Source organism: Hesperophylax consimilis, chromosome 26 (genome assembly GCF_061612785.1).
Source record: "Hesperophylax consimilis isolate HC1 chromosome 26, BYU_Hcon_1.0, whole genome shotgun sequence".
In the NCBI taxonomy this organism is placed as follows: Eukaryota; Metazoa; Arthropoda; class Insecta; order Trichoptera; family Limnephilidae; genus Hesperophylax; species Hesperophylax consimilis.
In genome coordinates, this window is record NC_142861.1 from 20,879,835 (window position 1) to 20,905,797 (window position 25,963).

Sequence of the window (25,963 nt, forward strand, 5' to 3'; positions counted from 1 at the left end):
TGTTATAAGAATGATTTTAAATGTTTCAAGGTCAGGATAGTTTGTCATAATTTCATGATGAGTGCACTACTCCAGCAGAACAAATAATAATTAAAATTAGTATCCGCGAAATACCATGCTGATCGAAACGGAGAACTTTATTTAAATTACACCCCCAAAAAAACCGTTGTCGTTGTCATTTTGAAAATTCGTGATCTTGCGATGGCATTAGGAAGCATAGACAAACCACTCACGTAGACAGTAGTTTAGTTAAAAAATAAAAATAAACACCTTAATCTATTAAAATTACAGACAACACATGTAATATTGCTGATATTTAGGCTTACGACATATATACGATTATGTTCCGAGCCTTGCAAAGCTCGACATTCTAAAAAGGCCGAGCATAAAATCAACTGATATACAGGGTCTACGTATTTTGATAGTCGTTAATAATAAAATATTAAATTTAGTGTATCATAGGTTCTGTGGTTATATTGCGAGGATTTCGAATCAGAAAATCTCGCCATTTTGCCACGGAGGCCGTCTGATTAAAAGGAACATCTCGCGTTATTAATTGTAGCCATTTTGCATGTGAATTACGTAAAGCTGGCGATAAAGCAGTGTCTGTGAATTAATTAGATTTGTGCCAACGTTAATGAACCACGGTTACACGTCACAAAATACGTTTTCTCCATATCCACCCCCACCCCCCACCAACAAGCTATTAATTCAATTCAAATAGACCCCAAACCCCATCCTCCAAGTCAACCTTCAACCCGCTAGGCTAAGATTTGCCAATAACGCTTCAGTTTTATTCGTTTCTCGGAAAATACTTCACGTAGGAATTTATTTAATTTTTTCATCAACAGTAAATTTATTTAATAGTCATCATGGGTAAACACAAATCCATTTCTAACAACTACTGGAATAATTATAAGTAAAAATCCAGTAGAGAGAAAATACAGAGAAAAAGTAGGCACCTATTATAAAACAACACAAAAATGACGTACGTAGATTTGATGATTAACATAGTGAAAAATGAGAAAAGAAAAAACAAATATATCTAGACGCGGCGTAACGTAGTATTTGGCAAATATCACCAACATTACCAATGAGTTTTTGTTTTCAAAAGCATTATTATACATTCGTAGTTTACAGGTCCGGCTTATACATTAATAGTACACATCTGCTGATCCTTTACAAATCAAGAGCGCCTCACTGTTGAGTATGGCAGCCATCTCTGATCTCGAGCCCCAAAATACCTGAATAAACCCTTGATTCTGTCCAGAAACGTGCAGAATGTCGAATGGATTCTCTTAACAAACGAATTGCAATCCTTAGAGAACAGTCGTCAGGTAGGCATGCTGTCCATGTCCTACTGGTATTACAACAGAAGATTATCCGAGGAACTAGCGTCATTGATTCCTTTGGCACTGGGAAACATACCAAACGCGCCCAACATATATACACGGTTGACATTTGTCACATGAGAACAGGTCGCTTCTACGACTCTTTAAGACCCAAATTAACTAAAAAATAGCGTTCACACAACTTCCCTAGAGATGACATAGCCCCGAAGAGAAATATACTGTGTGGGGTTAATTTAAAAAATATATATATTTCCAAAATAAAGCACATTTTTATCACAGTCAAAAGGTGATACGAAGGATCGCTAAGAAATTGTATTATAAAATCACTCATTGGTGGGCTATAATCGTTTTAAAAATTGTACGACACGCTATATCTGATAGTTCATATGATAGACGAGTAGATTCTTAAATGTTAATAAAATCACCGGCACTATTTTTTCTGTAGAACGTTTGATTAATTCGTCCGGTCTAAGCGAAATAAGTCGACATCGGATTTTACGGTAATGTGATAAAGCGGTTTTAAATAAAGTTTGATTGTTTCACATTTATAATTCAAAAGGTCAAAGTCGTTTAAAATTTTTATTTTTTATTTATTTATTACATACAAATAATTACATACATATTAAGGAAGCTTTGGCTGTCCAACTAGGAAATTTTCCCGTTTTAGGACAGCCAAATTGCCTGGTTTAGTTAACATTTGTACACGCTGCTGTTATGAATTATGTTTCCATACTTTACATTAATAGTTACGCTAGTAATATACATATATATACATATATATTATATATTATATTACATATATATTAGTCTATATACATATATATTTATCAAAGTAAACAAAATAAAAACTTTTTCAGACATATTTGTACACCCGAATATTAGTTTTTTTTTATGAAAACACCTGATAAATTTTATCAAGGTACATCTAATAATATGCAATTAAGGAACACTGTATCAGGGTACATGATAACATATTGGATTAATTCAATTTATAGTTACAATATAAGAAAAATATTAGGTGGGTTTCTTAATTTGATCGCTGTTACTGTGCTGTGTATTAATTTACATAATCAAGGTACATATAATATAATATACATAATCAAGAAAAATATAAACAAGATACATGAAAACATATTGTATAAACATTATCAATCACAAAAATTATCAATCGCATTGTATAAATCAGATGCATGGTAGGAATTTTTTATTTAACTGCCAATAACAATGAATAAATGTAAGTACAGAACATTTTTGTTTATCTGTTGGTCATCATAAGTTCGCTTTCGACTCTTCCTAAGTCTAGAAGCCAATAATAAACTAATTTACGCAGAGTGCTTATGCTTTTCGATTTCCATAAATCGGGTAAGAGGTTGAATAATTTTGGACCAAGGTAATAGAATTGTCTTTGGGCAAAGGATGTCATAGTAGTAGGTGGAACAACTGGATTCCTCCTTGAATGTCTAGTGTCGTGATAATGATCAATGGAAGGGTAGTGGTGACGTTGTTTTTGAGTGTGTAATATAATTTTTTTTATGTGTAGTTGCCTTACATCAAGAACTCGTATCCCTTCGAATAATACATCACTGGGGTACCTTTTTTTAGGATGACCCTTAGCAGTGATTTCTGTGCTTTTGCTAAGGGATCCAGTATTGTTTTGGTACATCCGCCCCATCCCAAAGATGCATATTCAAGTAATGAGTTACACAGAGCATAATATAAACATCTAAGATCTTTTATGCAGAGAATATTTCTAATGCCCAGGAAAAGATGAGTAAGTTTTCGGACTTTTGTGGAAATTGAGTCTATATGTAGGTCCCATCTCAGAAATTTGTCTATCATAATTCCTAGATATTTTATACTATCTACGCATTCTAGGGTGTTACAATTACAAGTAGTTAGGTTATTGCAGTGGTGTATAACAATGTTTTGTGTTTTTTTCGGTTGTCCCGCTTGAGTTGCACTGAAGCGGATGCATTTTGTTTTCTCCGTGTTGAGTGTGAGTAGGTTATTATCAAGCCATTGTTTAACACTGTTTATACCAGCTTCTGCTTTACTGTGAACTTCATTCCAGTTTTTACCTTCAAATAACAAGACCGTATCGTCTGCAAAGGTAATAATGTGGTCGGCAAGGGAACTGTTACATAGCTCATTAATATATATATGAAACAAAATTGGCCCTAAAGTACTTCCCTGAGGTACACCAAATTTAATATTTACTGAATCGCTTAGAGTATCATTAATTTTCACTCTTTGGCTTCTGTTTTCTAAATAAATAATCATCCACTTTAATAGTTGACCCTGTATTCCAACGCACTGTAGTTTTTTCAACAGAATTTTATGTGATATAGTGTCGAACGCTTTGGCTAGATCCAGGAATAGTGCAGTGCATTTAATTCCTCCATCGATATTATTAGAGATGATTTTTGTCAGGTTAGCGATAGCGTTTTCTGTGCTTAAACCTGGTCGGAAGCCGTATTGTCTATTAGAAAGAATGTTATTATCTTCCAGATATGTGCTAAGGCGATTTTTTACAATTTTTTCAATAATTTTCGAGACTGAATTTAGCAAAGAAACTGGCCGGTAATTATGTACATGCGATTTGTCACCATTTTTGTGAAGCAATATAACTACTGAATATTTTAAATGATTGGGGAATATTCCTGATTTAAAGCTTGGATTCGAAATAAACGCGATCGGCATTGCGATTGAGGATTTAATAAGTTTTAACGGATTTGATGAGACTTTATCAGGACCACAAGCATTTGATGACTTAAGATCGTCAATTATTTTCATGACTTCGTTTGTCGTTGTTTGTATACTGTCTATTTTATGACCGAAATTAGAGGTAGTAAACTTAGCGAGATCAATTTCAGTAGTATTAAGTTTATCAAGAATTTTTTTCGCAAGAGTGACTCCCACTGAAGTGAAATAATTATTGGCAAAATTTGCCAAAATTTTTGGGTCTGAACAGTTTATATTATTAATGTACAACGATTTAATTTCGGAAGATTTATTAATTTTTGTTTTAGATATATTACGAAAAGCTTCCCACAGACGTTTTGGCGTACAAATAATTTTTTTATAATAATTTTCCTTGGTCGATTTAATTAAATCTTTACATAAATTCCTATAATTTTTATAATGAGCTTGTACTAAAATATTTTCAGGACATCTTTTCGCCTTTTCGTGTAATTGATTCCTTCTGTGAATAGATTTGACAAGGCCAGGGGAGATCCAAGGTGTGAGTTTTACTTGATTATTTGTTATGTGTATGTTACTAGTGTGTTTAGATATATATGAATGTAATTTTGTGATAAATTCGTTCATTGCTGAGTCAGTATCAATTTGGTCTAGAACGTTTTGCCAGTTTTCTGATCGCAAGTCTTTGACTAAGTTATTGTAATTTGTTCGAGGGACATATTTAATTTTAGCATCAGTGGGAGGTTTGTTTTTAAGACAGAGAGCTGTGGTGTAGTGGTCTGAAATTGTAGTGTGAAAAACAAATGAGTCGATTAGGTTAACATTTTTAGCATTGATATGGTCTAGGCAAGATTTACTCATGCCCTGTTCTCGAGTAGGGCTGTTAATTGTCTGAATGAATCCATTTTCAGTAAGCAGGCATAAATAATTGTTATTTTGACGGTGGTATTCAAGAATAGTATTAATATTGAGATCGCCTATGATGATTTGACGTTCTATTTTTTTTTGAACTATTGATGATTGCTTGAAGTGAGCTCAAAAAAGTGTCGATGTTTTGGAAAGCGGGTGATCTGTAGATTGCAAAGATACATAAGTTGTTGTTCAAAACATTTTTCAGACAGTTTGCTTGTGATAATAAAATTTCATCTACTTGTGCTTGTATTCCGTCTCTGATGTAAACAACGATTCCACTTGATTTATTTAAACTTATGTTAGTGTGATATTCAGAGTAATTGTGTATAATTTTGGAGGTGTATTCTTTATTTATCCAACATTCCGACAAAATTATAACATCGAATGAGTAATTAAATTGATCAAGAAATAATAAAAAATCATCGATTTTTGAAATGCTTCTGATATTCTGATGTATGATTTTTAGACTATATGAGCCCCAATTGTATTTGTTTAGATTATTTAGATCATAAATAACATATGTGTTATAATTTATATCGGAATCATTATAATTATCATATGGTAAACGAAACATAGTTAGTATATTTAAATAAGTGTAGTATTGCGTAACATAGTTATTATATTTTAGATTAACGTGATGATGTGATAAACTTTCGCATAATATAAGTTTTAATACAATATCTAATTTAGTTTTATTGACACCTGAAATTACTATGAAGCTGGTAATAATACAAGTTCCTAGCAGGTAGTGGAAAGCAATAGACTTGATGAAGCGGAAAAATTTTGATGAATGCTTTCTAAAAACATTTTCATTAATAAGAAAAGCCCTGCAATTCATCACTGTCCTTGTTAAAATAAGATTTAGCATATCGACAGTTCGTATCAGAATATGCATTGATCGTGAAAAAGAAAGTTATTTTAAAAATTATAAGTGATTAAATTATATCAATTTGCTATATGTTTTACCAGAGATCGGTAAAATAGAATATAAATATAATATAAATATACCAGAATCACTGGTCAAATTTTAAACACACAACCAATAAAATGATAGAAACACTAAATATGTAAAAAAGAAAACAATTGTGATGCTTTGCCTTTTGTGTAAACACATTTGACATGTTAGTTTTTACTGTGATATTGGGTTGAAGGAAAAGTCAAATGGACAGTTATTAACATATTCAATGATACATGACAACGAAGAAACCACAGACAATCTTGTGTATTCTTATTTATGTACAGTGTTTTCTCCCGCATACAAGACACGCGTACGTTACAACATTTAAGCAATTTAAATAAACGAGAGTTTTTGTAACAATTATTTTACAAGCAATAATTATTCGCCTGAAACACTCATCCACATTGAAAAATCTCCTCCCTTTGTGCTATGCATAAAAAATCTTGTCTTAAACATTAGTGTACCAAAAAAAATCATAATGAGAGTTTTTGTCTCTACATTCCTCGATTCTGTAAACTCATCTCAGCTGTTGATTTACTAAATCCCAATTAAAATTTTTCGATACACTTTTTTTCCAGGAAACTTATATAAAAACGTACTTTAAACCTGACCTGACTCTGTTCTGTGAACCTGTACGTAATCCAAGAGAAGTGTGCCAGGTTTAAAAGCACGGCAATGTGAAATTCTTGGAAATTTTCAGATATTTAATTATTCCAGCTACCGTACCTAAAAGCACCATGAACTAGACGAAAATTACTTTCCTACAATTTTTTAAAAACTTTGTTTTCTGGCACTTTTTATCAAATATGTATTTTTTCTTTTAAAGGGTTAAGTAATTTAGTACCTACCTAAGGTTTAAAGAATCAATAGTTTTCACCACAAGCTACGAAACTTTATTTCATTAATTATTTTCTGTAAATACTATCCAACAACAAAAGTTTCACTTTTTTATTATTTTCTCTGCATTTACGAATAGTAAAAACCGACAGTAGAAAAATTAAGGTATTATACTATTAATATAATATTTATTTTAACAATAAATCATAATCGTTAGAATGCACACTACATATTTTTGAAAGGGTATTAAAAACATTTCCAAAAATTCATATATTTAAAAATGTTTGTTTCTTTGTTATTAAACTCAAAAACTACTGGAATGATTTCGCGTTTAAACGTTTTTTTCTAATTATTTTCAGGAATTTTCAGAATGTGATTTGAATTGTACAATAATTCTAGGACGTCCGAAGCAAACTTAATGCATCACCTCTGCACTGGAATAAGATACTTAGTTGAATAAAAGTCGACATTATGTAGGTTTTTTAGTAGTACCAATGTGGTATACAGTAGTGAATGGTGGAAGTCAAGCACGCCCAAGTGAAACAAAACTTATAAAATGTAGTATTTTTAATTCTTTAGAATAATACAGGGTTATCCAATAAGACGTGTTATTTTGATATTCAATCGTAAAAGATCAATGATTTCGTTGCTTTTGTGGCACGTAGCGCCGTTTTGTTTAAAGTAAACACTTTCCAGATCAATACCATTCAATTCCTGTCATAAAAAATCATTAATCATCTCTCCATAGCGCAATCCATTCACCGTAACTGTTGCTCCAGTCTCATTTTTGAAAAAGTAAGGTCCAACGACTCCGCCGCACCATAAACCGCACCAAACAGTTATATGTTGAAGATGGAGAGGCTTTTCAACAATAACTCTTGGGTTTTTCCGAGCCCCAGATGCGACAATTTTGATTGTTGACGAAGCCACCGAGGTGGAAATGGGCCTCATCACACAAGATGATTTGCATTTGATTCACTCAATTGAATTTTAATAATTTTAATGCGTTGTTCGTTGAGCGTGTATCGTTCCATTTTTATTAATGACGTAGTTTCTAATTGTCAAATATTAAAAAATGACAGCTTCAAAAGTAACATCTACCGAAATAGCGGGTATTCAAAATAACACCTCTTATTGGAAAACCCTTTATTATCACCACCGTAAAAAAAAACCACTAGAATTTACAACCTCAAAACATTACCCCAAACCATTCATAACCCCAAGCAACGCCGGGTACTAGTTGACGTAGTAATATATAAAAAGCTCTCAGTGAAAATAACAAGCCGCGAAACATAGCGGAGATGGAAGTTTCAGCCACAAGATGAATTATAAATCAAACGCCAACTCCTTAAACTCACGGCTAAGACTCGGCACAGTATCATGTATGGCGTATGGTATATAGTTATTATGGATGAGGCAAATTAATTATATTCGCTACTTAATCAATGTTGTTTTTACCATGCAGAAAGAGCCTCGCAGTGCCTTGGAAAGATAATATACGCAGAATAATAATTACGTAAGAAATTTTATACCAGGTTGTCAGACTAACAAATGGATGTAATTTGCTAGAGTTCTATTTTGTATATTGTAGCAAGTTATATATTAATGTTTGCTGATGTCCTTGAGAGGATATTCCGTTGTCTTCTGATTATAAATCATTTCTTATAATATTTTACTTACGATGTGTTAAATAAGGCACTGTTTTATGGTGTAAATCCAATTTTTTTAACTAATTCCTTTATTTTGTTATACCTATTGAAAACACAAGGATGCTTAGGTTAGAACATAAATAAACAAATCACTAGATCAATATTTTTGGGTTTTTTGTATGAAACAAATTGGTCCTAAGACCCATAGATATGCCAATATAAAGACAGCATAATTCTCATTCGGCAGCCTACTTATTAAACTATACACCAACGAAAAACTCTGAAAGTTTATTCCATAGACTTTCAGAGTTTTTCATTGGTGGATATAGGCAATATGACGTAACAATATTCATGGTTCCAATTTTCAATTTCAAAGTTCCAATTATCAATGACAAGATGTTAATAGAAAATGCCACGAGAAAACAAAATAGCAATGATTACCATGGCAATGAAGGAATCTATAAACTGACAAATAAAATAATCTGGTTGCTACGGTAAAAAAATAATCTACTTTTATTGTTCTAATAATAAATAAAGGAAACTAGTTTCTATCCTAAAAGATGAATCCAATATTATTATTCTATTGATAAATGAAAGTGACATCTATTTACAATATTAGGTATTATTTTGGTCAAACGTTTCAAGATTAAACATTATGAATTGAGTCAAAAGAAGTCAACATTAACGATTATTGATCAAAAAACAACATTGATGTATGTTGTGGAGTGTAATCGGTATTTTAGAAGATTATTTTTTTGTCACCGATTCCAACATGGAAAGCTAATATTTTACACCTCATTTGAGGTGGGATCTTCAAAAACCACATATAAATTTTACAGAACTTAAAAACAAGTATTCAAGTGAAATATGTTCTTAAGCCGAACTTCTACCGATTTAGAACATATTTCTCTTGAATACTTGTTTTTTTGTTACCGATCCCACCATGGAAAGCTAATGTTTTACACCTCATTTGAGGTGGGATCTTCAAAAACCACATATAAATTTTACAGAATTTATAAACAAGTATTCAAGAAAAATATGTTCTAAATCGGTAGAAGTTCGAAATTTCCATAAAATTAAGAATTTGAATAACTCTTTCTGAAATCATATCCTCGAAAACAGTTAAAATAAAATTATAAATGTGAATACCGTACAAGAGTCCTAACTGCTCCCGACCGTTTGGAGCCATTGAGACTATGGTCTTATTATCCAATTGGGGTATGTTGTGAGACTTAGGATAGTGACAGAGGGGTAGAAAATGGGAAAAGGAAGGTGAGAGAGTGCCTGGCTAATCAGATATGGTCACCAAACACGGCTAAAGCTATTTCAAGCAACTTTTAAATACTGAATGGTGGTCTGACACCAGGATGATACTGAGAGTATCTTCCACTCTGGAACGTGCTGCTATTACACCATATATAAATTGTAAAATAACACTAATTAATCAAATAAAATTTACTTGCGCACGCCGGGATTTGTCTACTAGCCGAGAGCCTTACCCTTCGGTCACGGAGGCCGTCAAAAGGCAGTACTTCCATTGTTACCTAAGTGTTGTTTTTTTTCTACAAAATAAATAAAATTTATAGAATATTAACATATTTTGGGAAGGTACAAAATCTTCAAAACATGACAACACCTTGATCATAACCATGATGTCCATCATAGATCACATTTACGCATCTTTCATTTGCCTTTTCCATTGTTATCAACAAACCAGCAACGCCTGGGTGAGAACTAGGCGCTTTGGATAACCAGATCACTATCTAACTCCTTTATCAGTGTATTTTCTTTCTCTTTGTGTAGAGTATCGAGATCTCATTGAGAGTTGTGCAATTCCATGAGATCCCTATAATACATAGAATATAATGTAAAAAAAAAAAATTATAAAAATATATCTTTTTTAATTTTAAATACCTCTGAAATCAGGAATTGGCTCCATCGCTTGTAAATGGGACACTGCCAGAAGTCCAGTGCTGCCATTACAACAGCGCTGCGTTTCGCTCATGGCTAGTTGCGTTTTGTAGCTGTTGTGAAAATTTTCAACGACCATTTCTTTTAATCTATTTACCATTCTCTGATTCTTAGGTTAAAATATGATAAAGTATTTTAATTTATCATATTTTACAGGAAAATATTTAAATGTGACATACCTAAAGAACATACCTAAACATGCAGAACAAACCTTGCGCAATCATTTAGGACATAATAATTCATTGCAAAAGGCTCTAACTAAATTTCCCTCATGCAATGCCAAGACAGGAACATATCCTATTCAAACATTTTCCTCTAGAATATGTTAAGCTAAATTACACAAGATTGAAGCTCAAAATCAGAAAAAGTTCAATAGATTATGAGAATTTGTCTCTACAAACTTCTACAACGTCTATACAAACCTCAGTAAGGCGAAGTTAGAACCCCATCCAACCAAAGAGAAGAACTACACTCGTATCAAAGATTGTCTGTCAGATTCAAACAAAATGTCAATTCCAAGAGGTTGAAAGTGTTTTTAGAGCCTTTTAAAATAAATGGAATCTTTAAAAGCTTGATTTTAGGACTTGATCATACAATTATCTACGGAAGTACTGGCTCTAAAAATTATGTTGGTTCTATAAATGAGCAAAAGAAATGAATTTACATTCAAAGATGATTTTGAAAAAAAAAACTATTTGTTGGATAACAAAGCAAAAACCAGCAGGTTTTTTGATTATCTTTATTTCTTTGTTCCAGAGAGAAGAAACACGTGGCGCCGAAACACTAGCAGCAGTCGCAGTACTCCTCAACACGTGGCAGCACACTCGGCCGCCAGCACTGAGACAGACCTGGCTGCCTTAGACGCCCATGAGCTGTGGCTTCCAGATACTAGGTAATTCTTTTTCACGACTGTCCTGAGTTTGTGCAAGGGGTCTTAGGATGAAAATAGTGCCATGCGTACTGTCGGTCGACTGACGACGTAGCGCTGACGAGCTGAATCTATGTTCCTCACTACAGCTCTTCATTCATTCACCAACATATACCGTAAGCGACCGACGAACGCTTGGCACTATTTCCTTCCTTAATGCTTTTTGTGTTTGTTGTAAGTACAAGTTGCACATTTAAGTAGAAACGTAAAAATGGATTTTGGGCTATCGGCTGTCTGTGTTTAGAGCGCTTGCTCCTATATATAATATGCCCATTGCAAATATTATTTTCAATAGTTACGAAATTTTCTCAACCCTGGCAACACTCTGGATCAGCATCACAGCCGGACAGCTCGTGGCATTTCTCCGTCAACCGGGCTCTAATTACGTGACACACTCCCACCATTTTAATATCCTTCATTTGTGAACCTTATTCTGTGTGCACCTTGAAATGTATTATGGTGTAGTGATTTTGTGAAATTTTATTGTAGAAACTTGTAGTATACTTTGATTTGGGTTGCAGGAAATAAGAGTCTTTTTGTACAATCACAGCCAGAGTATTCAGACTTTTTGTCCGGGAACACAATACCAGAATGATCTTATATCAAGCCATAGACGGTGGCCGCTCGCTACCCTTCTGTCAGGGACGTATGTACCGCTACCACACTTATAAAGATTCCTTTGAGTTATTTTTTTATACCCACTCTGGAGTCGCAAATTTTGTATGGTTTTATTGCGGAATGCAATCAATATTTGACACAACTATTGGGGAGCTGTTGTTAACAGTTAGAAATGAAAAGGGATTCTGACGTACCGTTGTTTTTTTCGATCGATATTATAGCCTTGAAATACACTGCTGGCTATCACCGCATAAAATTTTGTAATAGACTCGAATTAGATGCATTGAGAGTACACTTAACGGGTACACAGCACAGGTTTTCTTAACAGTGTGGTAATGAATAATAAATTGTTCCAATGTCACTGATGTCGGCATGCAGGTACTCCAAATTGTCAAACAGGAACAGGTAATTGGTTAACACGTAATTGGGAGGAGGAGTATGGGAACACATATTAAAGAGAGACGCATATACAAGTTGCGTCAACATCCACACTTTAGTATCATGCTTCTTGGTGATTTATCAGTAGGCGTTGTTTCTTGTATAATTTGATGAAAATGTTCAGTTTACCTACCTGAGAAGATACTAAGATGTCTATATGGATCTTTATTGTTTAAGAGAAGAGACTGTAAAATAGATACTGATTAAGGAAGGTAAGATGAAGGAATTCAGAATTTCTATCATAGCAATGTTTTAATATTTGTGTATTAAGTAGGAACACGAGGAAAATGTCGATAAATTTAGGGGAAAGAATAACGAATTTTTGAATTTTTTTATTTTCATAATTTTCCATATTGCTTGTATATGTCATTCATCGGGTTATATGGCTTTATTATGACGTTATTCATTTGTAGTATACCAGTAAGATAATTATCACCTATCAATTATTTCCCTCAGGTTTTATATCATTGGAGATGCTCTGCAGCGCGTCTTTTTTGGAAAAGAAGGAGTGAACCTGTGCCTTGAAGAGACCCATGTGGCAGGAGGGTGGAAACACAGAGTCCTGTAAATTATTCCACAACCGAGCTTTGAACTCGTTGTCGTAGAAACGAGCCTTTCCCATGTGTCAATTATCTACAAATGTTTGGCGCAGTTTAGCGAATTTCCCGATTGTACACCGGTGCAGAAGAGAGCAGTGACGTTAGGCACCTTCCATTGAAATACCAGTAGAACAAGGATAGCATTCCCACCCGATGCATGTGCTTTTAAGATTGTAAACCATTTGTTTTAATACTTCTATGATACTATAACTCTTCCATCAGTCAAAAAAAGAGGACCAACACCTAAAAAAAAATACAATTTTTTTTAACTGAATTCTACCATTTTTAAACATTTCTGAATATCCACTTCCATAACACGTCCGCCTTATTTTACCATCCATCTACTTCTCGTGTTGTTTCTCCCTAATTCTTCAACTAAGTAAAATCTCTTGTGAATTCGCAAAACCGAACTTTGCCTCCAAAAAGAATAAGAAATAATTAATTCTCTGAGCCTCTTAATTCAATGTTGAATACAAGAATTCCTAAACCGCTTTTAATATAAATCATTAAAGCAATTACAGAAAACTTCTGAATTCTCTTTAGACTCGGGAACGTAAATCTGTCAGGAGTTTTCAATTCACAAATAATAGTAGACCTATACGTCAGGACTGACCGACTTTTTTAATGCTAAGTTTAGGGTCATTTTATAGAAAAGAGGGAGATGAATTTCTGAGACAAAGGTATGAAAGGTTGGTAGAAATCTAGAGGTCAGTGTGTTTAGGAGTGACGGATGTATGCATCTGTCAAGAATCCAACTGGAGCTTCAAAGGATCTTCCTGAACCGGCCTTTCCCGATCCGGCTCTCCACGCAGTTGGTAGGCAGATGCATCCACCACCAAGACTTGGATGAACCTCACCTAATGAACCCGAGCACCCCTGATAAGTCCTCAAATGAAGTTACTAAAACGATACATTTAAAAATTGTGCAAAAAAACTACTTGAATGTAAAAAAAAACTTAAATTAATTATAACCCCAAGATCACAGTTTAAAATCTTGCGTCCCTTAAAATATGTTACTTTCCCAACTTTGTCACGATTTCAATCCCTTTTCTGTACAGTTACTAATAATAAATATAGCTTTAGACATCTTAATTTTTAATACTTATTTGACAAATCAAAGCTCAATAATAGCAGATTTTGTTGAAAATTACCCTTTTGCGAGCTAGAATTAGTTGCGTTGTTTCCAGATATATAAAAAAAATCCTAAATAAAACGCTTGATTGTTTTGTTTTACATTTCTACAACGATGCAGGAAATATTACACTTTTCCTCGAAAATTCCTCGTTTTTTTAAGTTAATAAACACAATCTATTCACGCTAATTTGCACTAGAAACCACAAATACTACTAACTCCGCCATCATTTCTTTATACATATTATAATATAATTATAAATGCAAAAAACTGACTGCAAACGATGTGTGCAAAAAAAATACTAGGTAAATTCAAAAATTGACGTAGACGGATACCTCTGTTGTAGACCATTCAAGACTAATACAGTTTTAGTGGAAATTAATAATTTAAAGTGGAGTAACTGTTCTTGGAAAAGTTCTGTCTAACTTTAGATAGAAGAGACACAACAACAAGAATAAATAATAAAATAATATGCAGCATCTGTTAGCTACGCACTCCGTAATAACACTAGCCATTTCGCCATAAAGCAGCCCATCTTAAACTAATATGGTCGTAATACCCTTGCTAATATAAAGTTAACGATTAGATATTAAAGATTAACGAACTTTATACTTACAATAAAGCAAGGCTTAAGATAAAACCATACACATTAAAGAAGGCTCCTCATAAAAACCCTTCATTTTATTTTGCTGCCGTCATAACTCCTGTAAGATTGTGCCCAGAACTTGTTTTGATATATCCTTGACCACGTTGATGGTATTTTCAATCAGCACGTTTAAGAATAACAATAACCGGCAAGGCTATGACGTGTTTGGATTCGAAACCGCTGAAACATCCTGCTCCTTGAAGGAGTCGAGTGGGACAAGTAAAATCCTTCCTTGCCGAGTCCTGTACGGGGTAATTCGAGAATAATTATTTAAAGCCACGGGGTTAGGAGGAAGATGTATGGAAAATTCCAAAAGCTACTTTTTTAATGACGTATCACATTTCTCGTTTAACGAAATACCCCGAAATAATCATATACTGTTATAACTGCATTAAAAACAAAAAATAAAATAATAATAGTCAATATGCACCACTTTGCATACAAATCAGTTCAAAACATAAACATGCAATTTCTCCTCACCATAGATTTGACTTCAATGTTATTCATAAAAAAGCTCAATTCATACAAATCTCTGACCTGGGCTGTTTAGGTCCATGTTGCTAACAGAGGCGGGAGCAGTTGGAGTAGTTTTTTGCTTGACCTACAGAGGCGAGTGCAGCAATTCCAGCGGTAGATGAGCAAACTAAGTATGTGGCGGGAATAATCAAACAGGCTTTCGATAAAATAATATTGGTGCAATAGAGGTATGCTCAGGATTCCGTGGAAAGTTGCAGTTGCACTAATCCACACATTCTGGAAGAGCTAGCCACCCAAAAAAGGTTTTGAACTATCTGCATTTAGACTCGTTATTCATTACTCGCCAATCTGAGAAATTGAATCTGGAGATCCTTATGGTCACTGGATAGGTGGAAATGTTGAAGAAAAGGGGAATAGTGGAAGATCAAGTATCACAAGCGTCTGAAACGTCAATGGTCGCGGCCCTCTATGCAGTGGAGGACCGCGAGAATTAAAAGAGTCTAGTTCATCATGGTCATAAGAGTATGGGTCATGATCTTCAGTGATGAGGCAATCCGTATCACTATTATTGCTTCAACAGCTCATGGATAGTTATGGCTAACTGTATATAACGATTCAATTCCTGATGGTATATTGCTGTCTGTCTCCAGCTCTTTCTGCCTAAGGACTCTGCATTCACAATTAAAAAATTTAAAATGAGACATGAGTAAGGAAACAAGGTAAAAAGATGTTGCCCATTCAAGTCGTGTGTTGTGAATGTTTTTTTTTGTTTTTTTTTTTTTCAAATGTATTTTTATTTGTTTGATGCGTATTGTAAGTTATCATGAGTTTTTGTCTGTGGCCAGCAGTGGCTACTGGATAACCTAACCTTAGTGAATATATTGTAGTTTATGACATTTCTTTCACAGTTTTAATTCCCCTAGGACCTATATCATCTTTGGGAATTCTGTGTGGGTGGTCTTTTTAGGAAAGGAAGGAGAATAAGCAGGAAGGAAAAAGGTATGAAGGATGAATAGGGATTTGAGGTTCTATGTGTCCAGGAGTGACGGACATAAGAATCCACCTCTCCCCCTGCGGTGCTAGGCGATGTTTCGGGAGATCAAAATTTCTACTTTAACCAGTCTATTCCGATCCGGCCTACGCAGTTGGTGAGCAAGCGAATCCACTACCAAGAACCGGAAAAACTCCATTCACTCCACGAACCCGGGTACCTCTCCCAAGTCACCAAACATAGGGAACCATCGTAACCATTGGGGTAAACTAGGCAGAGGTGTTGGTCATCCGATAAATGGTTCCGGGGCGGCGGTACTCATACTCACCTCCCAAATAAAATAAAATCTCTCCAGTCAAAAAATTTCGGAAATAGCACAATTCATTTATCACTACTTTTCATTTTTCGGCATATCGCAAGCACAATCTAATGCTCTAAAAATGAGGTCTTTTTGATTCTAATAAATTTGATAACCATAAAATTGATTGCTGAACTGTCAGCCGTCAATCACAACTGTCACTATATTATTTTATGGCTAGTCACAGCTCGATCAAAAACTGGAATCTTTCAATTGTTAAAATGTCAAAATTGCGCAGAACTTCGTTTTGATGGCTATTAAAAGTGTTAAAGTATGAAACACCCTAAAGCAATTATTAATATTCAAGCAATTATCGATGAAGCTGTAGTCTTCCCATAGCTAAAAGTCAAAGCAAGTAATGACGTTGAAGAATATTGATTTGGCAATATCTGGTAGTACAGTGTATTAAACTCAGAAGTTTCACGAATCTTCCATCTCCTCCACAGCGAACCAGCGCCATCTGCCATGTCTGCTCTACAGCAATTTGGAGCGGAGATGCTCCGACTATCCAGGGGTCTAGAAGCTGCGAGCAACAGGGCTAATCAACCAACACCACCAGGACAGCACCATCATCATCATCATCACCATCACCAGAATCAAAACCACCAAAACCAGAACCAAAATCAGGCGAGCCACTGTGGGCTGTGAGTACTAATTTTTAAGCCATTCGGGATATTTTACTTGTACGAGTTTGTATTAGATTGAAATGGATAGCATTTACATAGTTTTCTTCTAGAGTCCTTTATTATATATTCTAACTTTTTCGTAAAAAGCAGTTACCCTCTGGCTTGCCGCAAATTGATAATTATTACAAATACTTTGTTCGAACCGCTTTCTTTTTGTAATGTTTGTTTAATTTTAGTCAAAGAGATAGTTGTTTCTTTTGTACATAATATTCGTGTTTTGAAATATTTGGTTCATTTGATAGAATTGTGTTCGGGTGTTTTGTTAAACCTACAAACCAAAGCTTCTTTCATTGACATCTTTATCACCTTCACTATCTCATCCAAAATATGTTTAAATGTCTCTTACATAATGCTGTATCTTCTGTTGCTTATTTCTCTCAATTATTTTACTACTTATTAATGTGTATATTATGTAAATAAATAGAATTGTATTGTTAAATAGATGCTGAACTAGCGTACTTAGAAATTTTCCATCTGGCTTCCGCATCAGCGTTTCCAATGCAAGAAATAGTGACAATTCGTCAAATGTACAGAGTTTTATTATTGACTGATTTTATAAACTGCATTTTAACAAGATGTTTTTTATAGTATAAACCACATCTGGTGGTTTTGTGCTCTGTTAAACTCCTACCAGGAAATTTCATCAACTTTGCTGACATAGAGATGGTCAGTCAGCGTCGCCACGTCAGGATACAGGGGTCATTTTCTTTTTAATTTCGGCGAATTAGATGCAGTGTCATCACAAGTGTGGCAGCACTGCGCGTGTATTGGATCTAGTCTATTGAACTCAACAGTTTCAACGCCGCTTTTAGCGTCGGAATCAAGTGGTAGGGATAGTGCTTGTACATTAAAAACGTCGTCAGTTACGCCGCAAGGTAGGTGAACTAATTTATGTCTTCTATTACATTTCCTACCCCAAATGATACCAAGGAATATTTTTTTCTACAATTCCTATAAAAATTACCATCATCATCGACGCTTTCTTTTTTAGGTATGTAGGTGTAATTATCTTCTTATTTCTACTTATTCGTAACCTTAGAAGACTAATCATGTTTTGTTTTATATATAAGCGCAATTATTTTCAATTTGACTTCCACTACTTTCAACCCTCATAAAATTCATTTTCTTTTGTTTTCGAAGGTTTCAAACTTGCATGTCATTTTTTAAAAATTTATATAAAAGATGAAAAATTAAATGAAATTAAGAATTCTTATTAATTTTGGAAAAAGATAAAAACGTTCTATAACTTTTCCAAATCAACTTAATGGTATTATAAATCTTAAGAAAATAAATTTAAAAAATTTACATTCTCACTCTACTAATTCAAAATGATCAGTTCTCCTATAAAACATTAAAATGATAAATTTTTGGTACAATTGACATCAATATCTTATGTTCTTCGCAGACCGGACTAACAAAAAAGTCTTATATAGGAAATTACGTTAGTGAAGTTTTAATTTTTACCGACACTATAATTATTTATCTGTATATACAGATCAAAGAACTGATAATGTATTTCTTAAACTACGAAATAGAAGCAACATCATTCAATATTTAAATTAAGTAGAAAATGCTTATTTTGTTTATTAATCATGCTAAATTCAAAAACAGTTTTAATTTACTTTCTTATAAAATTTATGAGAAGTTCTTTTATTATGAAAAACCACTTATTACCATTCTTCGCAGAAACATTTCCCAATTTTAATAATTTGCTTTACAAAATTCACAACACCATTTCCTGCTATGTAAATTCTGATTACCGCGCCGAAAATCATTTTGGCATTACTGCGAAATTAGTATTCATTCTTCTGCAGGCCAATGTTGTGGACAAAGAATTAAATATGAGAGAAGAAATTATTAATCTCTCTGCCTCGGGATGGATCCACTTTCTAAATTATCTTATTTCATTTCATTTTGTGTAATCCGGTATCTCGCCAAAGGCGGTTCGGAACTTGGATAATAGTAAATAAGCAACATTGTTGGTATGGTAATTCTATTTTGATTTTGTCCATCTTTCTTTGAAAAATGTAGAAACTGAATTATTTTTATGACACATTTAAATTTTTTTATGTATTTATTTTATACTAGCTGACGTGTACCCGGCTTTGTTGGGGGTTATCCTTAGAAGATAGGCATATATCATTCTGGACTAATCTGAAGGCCTTTTTAAGAAATGCAATTCCGTAGTAGATTATTTTGATATATCTCGTGAGGTTTAGCCAGCGTTAGCAATGTAGTACCCGAAAAAAACAGTGAATTGAACTGTTTACAGTTATTATTATAGAACATGGATGCGTTAACATACATGTAATTCGAGTATAAAATATTAACATCTATTCTTAAATTAAGTAATCAATGACGGCAGAAATTTGATGCAGCAGATGTCAAAATATTTACCGTTTTTATGGCGGGAAAAAGGATTCAACCAAGCGAAAAAAAATACACGCCACAGAAAAAACTACATCTATAAAACACAACAACCTGACTTTTTTAAATGGCTACCGTTACAGTAAAAAAATTACAAAGTTCATGTAAATTTGAATTAACCCTGGGGCTGAAAAGGTTAATAACTTTTGAAGGTTTTTACCCACCAAGAAGATAATACTAATAAATCTAAACGAAACATGAAACAGAAAAAGACACAGAAAAATAAAAAAATAACAGTCTCAACTAGGAATCTAACCTAGGACCTCTGTTTTATTGGGGCAACATTTTTAACTGCTCGATCATTGTGACCTAATTATTTACGTCATTTTTGTTGATCTCATATATCAACTCGATTTTATCTTACTACTATTTTTCCAAATTTTTGTCAGCTATCTTTTTGAATTATTACAAGTTCTAAAGTAGTAGTTTGTAACCTAGATAGTTTCTCGTATATACATAGCCGATGTTTTATTTATAAAGTATATCTATTGACCTTTTCTAAAAGTCTAAATGAATGTTCAATTTATATTGAAACAACTTTACTCTTAATACTATTTGTAGTTATACCCATCATTGTAATATATCATTGAAAAAGATAAAATACTAATAAATATAAACAAAACACAAGTCACAACAGGACACAGAAAACAAAACAAAAAGAGTTATTTTTATTTTTTATTTCTTGCTAGAGCAATCCCGATGAGTTACCAAACGCATTGTAGGACGAAAGAAACTTACAATACATAGGTAGGAGATAATAGGTACAATTTTTCATTGAAATTTTGATATCAAAATTATAAGTTTCACATACGAAACAGTACAAAAATAGAAAAATATCATAATTTTTAAGTTTCACATACAAAACAGTACACAAATAGAAAAAGGAAGGTTAAGTAGAACAAACATGACATATTAAGAATCTCTTAAAAGTATAGGTAATTACTATTCGGGATTGCAGGCCTTACGAATGAATTAACATGTTTTCCTGAAGTTGTAGTTAATTACAAATAAATTACCATCATGTCGGAACACGTGTTCATCAGAATCCTAATATTTTTGCATTACAATGAAAATTCATTGTATCGTCGTAATATATTATCAAGCAAATTGAAAAAAAAACATTTAAAAATTGATGTTTTATTAATAAGGCCTGTTAATTTATAGTGAGGACAAAAATTGATAATCAACACACTATAATAAGATTACTTATTTACAAAATCTCATTATGAAAAAGATTAATGGCATATAAGTACTGATTTATTTTCAAAATATTCCAGCTTACACAAAACTTGCAGAAAAGTTTTCAATACATCAACAAAAAAGACTTATTTGAAATGACGCAGTAGCCTAAAAAAATTGCTTAATGATTCCTGCCTTTGATTGAAACAAGGGAAAATAATGTTTCGAGATTTCATTGACCTCAAAAAACGTCTATTTATAAACCTTTGACCTGATTTGTCAATTATGTTAAAGTCCGCTGACATTAGCATTGATAATTTCAATTTTTCATTTTGTCAGGTAACCTTTTTGCGAGCATTTTTCCGTCGTTCACTACTGCCACGGTATACTTTTTTGGTACCTTGATACCGCGTTTTACCTTTCATAATAAAAAACCATTAACACGGTGGTCGCTTGACCTTTTTATTGTACTTTTTACCACCCCAGGCTGTTTTCAACCCTCCCAAATATATTTTGCACTACCCATAAAGCGGTAAAGCGAACCATAAAGCGATGAAGTCATTGTATTTGATTTTACGGAGAATGGAAGGGGATCGTGTTAATTAGTCAGAAAATATATATTATTCCAACCACAGTCAAAATGCTAAAACTAGATTAGGTAATTGAGAGATGTGAAAAGTTTTAAAATTCGCCTTCTACAAAAAATCTTAGGTTTATTTTTTATGTTTTTTATAAAATATATTTTTTTTTTATATTAAATTTTGTGGTACATTAGCAAATCAAAATAAGCGTATATCGTACCAGGCGGAGGACGTACGTACGACTTTGAAAATCGTCCTTTTTTATGTGAAATCACACTAGAGTCCCAATTTTCTGGAGCCAGTGGGACTATGGCATTGCCAATCGTTATGTGTTGTGAGGCTGAAGGTAGCGGGGAGGAACCTGGTTTCCAGATCTGGTCACCAAACACGGCCGAAGACATTTCAAGCCACTTTTTAATTCTGAATGATGGTCTTACACCAGAGCAATACTGAGAGTATATTCCACTCTGGAACGTGTCGCAAATGTACTATTTATTATTTTAAATGAGTAAATTGTAAAATAACACACATCAATCAATTGAAATTTACTTGCGAACGCCGGGATTTGAACTCTTGACCTCCAACTTGCTAGTCAAGAGCCTTACCCGTAGCTCACGGAGGCCTTGCTAAAAATCTTCCATCTCACAAGTCTTATATGAAAAGTCAGAAGTTATTAGAATGTCGAATGTTTTTAATAATATTCCTATGGCAATTCCCAAGTTCCGAGTATGTTTCTTTCGATTAGTAGAATTTTTGTGGAATTGACCACCAGTAGGTGGGCAAACGCACCCACTACCAAGACCTAGAAAGACTCAACTAATTTAAGTCACCAAACGTAGCAAAACACTTGGAGTGACCTATGTTGGTTTTCCAATAAATGGTTCCCGGGGCAGCGCTTTCCAGGCCCGCCTTGCAAATTAAATCATTGAAAAAACATATAAGGTACCGCTTAATAATAAGGCTTCTTCATGCGTCCCCGTCCTGCGCTTCTTCAGCGGCCTCCGCTGATTGTAGGGACAGCCTTTCTTCACACAGCCTTTTAAGTTGTTTTCCCCATATTCGAATGGGTTAGTCTACTAGACTTCTTTCAAGACGTCTTTTAGTAGTCTTAGTAAATATTCATGCCACCACGTTCGTTACCTTTCTACGAACAGTGGCAGAGGTTGATGCTAAACAAATTTTGGATCATAGAGTTTCTCAGAAGACCCCATTTTGAGATAAGTGCACGGAGAAAAATTAATACTCCTAATTTATAAAGGCTCCGTAGTAAACGTTCAAAAAGAAGAAGAAGATGGTTTGAAAAGGGAGATATGTAAATACGAATGTTTGAAGGAGCGCGCTAATATTAAAATACCTTACTAACTAAGCGACAATTGTAAAAATATTTAATAAAACACGACTCATTTAAAATATAGCTAAATCTCTTGACAAAGGCTTGATTTTCATTTAAAGAAACGCTGTTATTTTTTTCATACCCACAACATTTTATTCAATAATTAATTAATTATATTATTAATACTGTTACAAAGAATACTACATTTTATAATTGACTGTCCCGAATTACTTCAATGTATCAATATCCATGTTCCCAAAAAATCATGCCGACATTTCTTACCTTTTTACTTCAATAACACCAGGACACTAGCTTACCAAAATTCTCCGATTCCGAGACTTCACAATTTCGGAAACAAATATTCTGATCTGGGTGATATATTTCATTTGAAAACTAATCAGTATAAATATTGTATATTCTATCACTTTTATTCTTCTAGACACAAATAGACCTATGTACCCATATAACTTCTCCGCTTCTACTATTTTGTTTTGTTGAATCTTTTAAATTCAATTATATGCGTGAGGATTCATTTTCGCCATTATGTTTACATTCTTCTTTATTGTATTAATTTGTAAATGTTTACTCTGATACAAAATGCTTGTATTTTTTTAAAGAAAACCCCACTAGGGCGTGTAATAAATAAATAAATATTAAATAAGAACAAAATGCATTTTTGAAAATTTCCGGAGCATACTTTACAATTTTTTCTAGTGAGGGAATTTCATATAATTTAACGTTTCGGCTTTACTAAAAATAATATATTTTTTTATAAATATATTTATAAATCGGTAGAAATTTGGAATGTGAGGGGTAAAGAATCTCGTCTTGGCGAATTTTTGGCAATCCAGTCAAAATTAAAATTGCAGGCCCTTACCGAATGAATTAATATATTCCCTGATAAACTTTTAGTAAAATATGAATATATTACCACGATGTCGCAGCACGTGTTCATAAAAATTCATAAAATGTTCGCATTTCGTCGTCAATATATGTTCAACCAGAATTCAGGTGTATGAACACGTGTTTCGATGTATTATAAATTTGCCTGCAATCCCGTTTTTTAATCGGATCCGCAATATTTTCAAGAGTTTCTTAATAAAATAGTATTACTCATTTTTCTTCGCGTGCCCCTCCTCTCAAAAATCTCTTTTCGGCGGCTTACACATTGTGAAAGTCACTAAAATATTAATCACAATAATTCTCTTCTGTTGTCATAACAATAATTTATAAGGAATCGGGATAGTTTATCACCGTAGGTTAACACACCGAAATGAATCCACATAAATCGTGAAAAAGTAAGTGTGGAAAAAAGTGTCATTTATATGGGCAATCATAACTAGCCCGTGAGCATTTCGCTCACCACTCGTATTACTGGAGCAATAAAGCGTTACTACTTACGACGAGACGATACCCTAAAATAATGCCAGAATCTTAACGACGTAAGTGAAGCAGCCATACACGAAATTATGCTACGCGCGGCCCTATTGTATTGAACAGAATTCGCTGTTGAATTTTCCTTATCAAATCTCTAAAATAAAGTGGAAATCTTAAAGACATATGTGAGATAAGGGCCCGTTCCCAATTCCGTTTTCAAATCGGAGGCGGGTCCCGTTTTAAAATCGGATGCCCTACGGCCCTGTTCACACCTCCGTTTTAAAATCGGATGCCCTAAGGACCTGTTCACACCTCCGTTTTAAAATCGGATGCCCTAAGGCCCTGTTCACTCCTCCATTTTAAAATCAGATCCCACTCTACGAAAACAAATAATTGTCGATCCAACCAAAACATTTTACTTGCTCATTCTTCAGTTGACGATCGTGCGCAAAGGACGACTATAAAGTTCTTGTTGTCACGTGGTACTTATTAAAAAGAAGGAAAAAAGTGTTTATCAAAATTCGGCGTGAATAAACAGCAAACTTCTCGCCAAGCCGATAATTTTAATGAATCATTTTTATACACTTCTGTCGTTTAATCTTACAGCACAAGTCTTCCTTCGGTGGGATTAAATTTTCGGGATTTATTTCCTTATCCAATATTGTAGTTTTATATAGTGCCCGCTTCCTAGCGACTGGGAGCGGGCAGGGTGGAGTCGGGGTGTGGCAGGGGCTCTGCCGGAACGACAAGTTTGAACAGCTCCATACAAAACTATGAGCGAGTGAGTTCCGACACGATTTGAAAACGGACGTGCTGCGCTGGCGAGCCATCCAACAAAAAATGCCGGATCCGCTTTCAAATCGTGTCGGACAAGTGTGAACAGCTCCATACATCCACCGCAGCCGCTAGGGAATCCGATTTTAAAACGGAAGTGGGAACGGGCCTGAAGTCGTGTAAAAACAATATTCGACGGACCTTTGGTCGATTTTGCCCTAGCAGGCCCAGAAAACCTTTCCGTGGGGTTTATTTTAATTATTTCTGTTGAACGTATTACTAAAGTCTCATATGTTACTAAAAGAATCCCCCAAGAAGTTACTAATTAATCGTCTAGAAAAATAAAATCTGGTGCTTACCGATAATTTTACAGTTGAAAAATTTTCAAACTGTTTTACATAAAATATTTTAATCGTAAGTAAAGTACTGTTTTTAACAGGTTATATATTTTCTTACTTATGATGGAATTGATCAAATATTTTAAAATACCGAAAAAATTAAATGAAATAAAAATCAATTTCATTGGGGCTTAGTCGGAAGGTCTCATAAGTTCAGTACATCAGTTTTATTTTTCAAATCCGTAGACCGCACTTCAAGGGATTATGTTTTCAGCGAATAGAATGGATTCCTTTTGTTTGTTGTAAATGTGTCTAAACTATTCTAATCTTTGGTGTTTATTAAATAATAATAACGAGAGCATGTGGATAGGTTAGTGCAATCCCATACGTCATTGTACAATAGATATGATAATAATTTATTTTTTTTAAAATAAAAGTAAGTCTGAAAATTCATATTCATTTACCATATACAGGGTTTTCCAATAAGAGGTGTTATTTTGAATAGCTCGCTATTTCGGTAGATGTTACTTTTGAAGCTGTCATTTTTTGAAATTTGACAAGAAGAAACTACGTCATTAATAAAAATGGAATAATACACGCTTAAACAACGCATTGAAATTATTAAAATTCACTTGAGTGAATCAAATGCAAATCATCGTGAGTGATGAGGCCCATTTCCACCTCGGTGGCTTCGTCAACAAG

The 25,963-nt window shown here is 33.8% G+C and overlaps 1 protein-coding gene across 1 annotated transcript in view; it reads left to right on the forward strand.

Moving 5' to 3' along the window:
• Positions 1-25,963, forward strand: part of 5-HT2B (5-hydroxytryptamine receptor 2B) — a 332,239-nt gene that overhangs the window by 288,562 nt on the left and 17,714 nt on the right. Inside the window, exons 5-6 of the mRNA XM_089647667.1 lie at positions 11,136-11,271; positions 17,013-17,210. Coding sequence (XP_089503793.1) covers positions 11,136-11,271; positions 17,013-17,210 — 334 coding nt within the window. The remainder of the gene's footprint in view (positions 1-11,135; positions 11,272-17,012; positions 17,211-25,963) is intronic.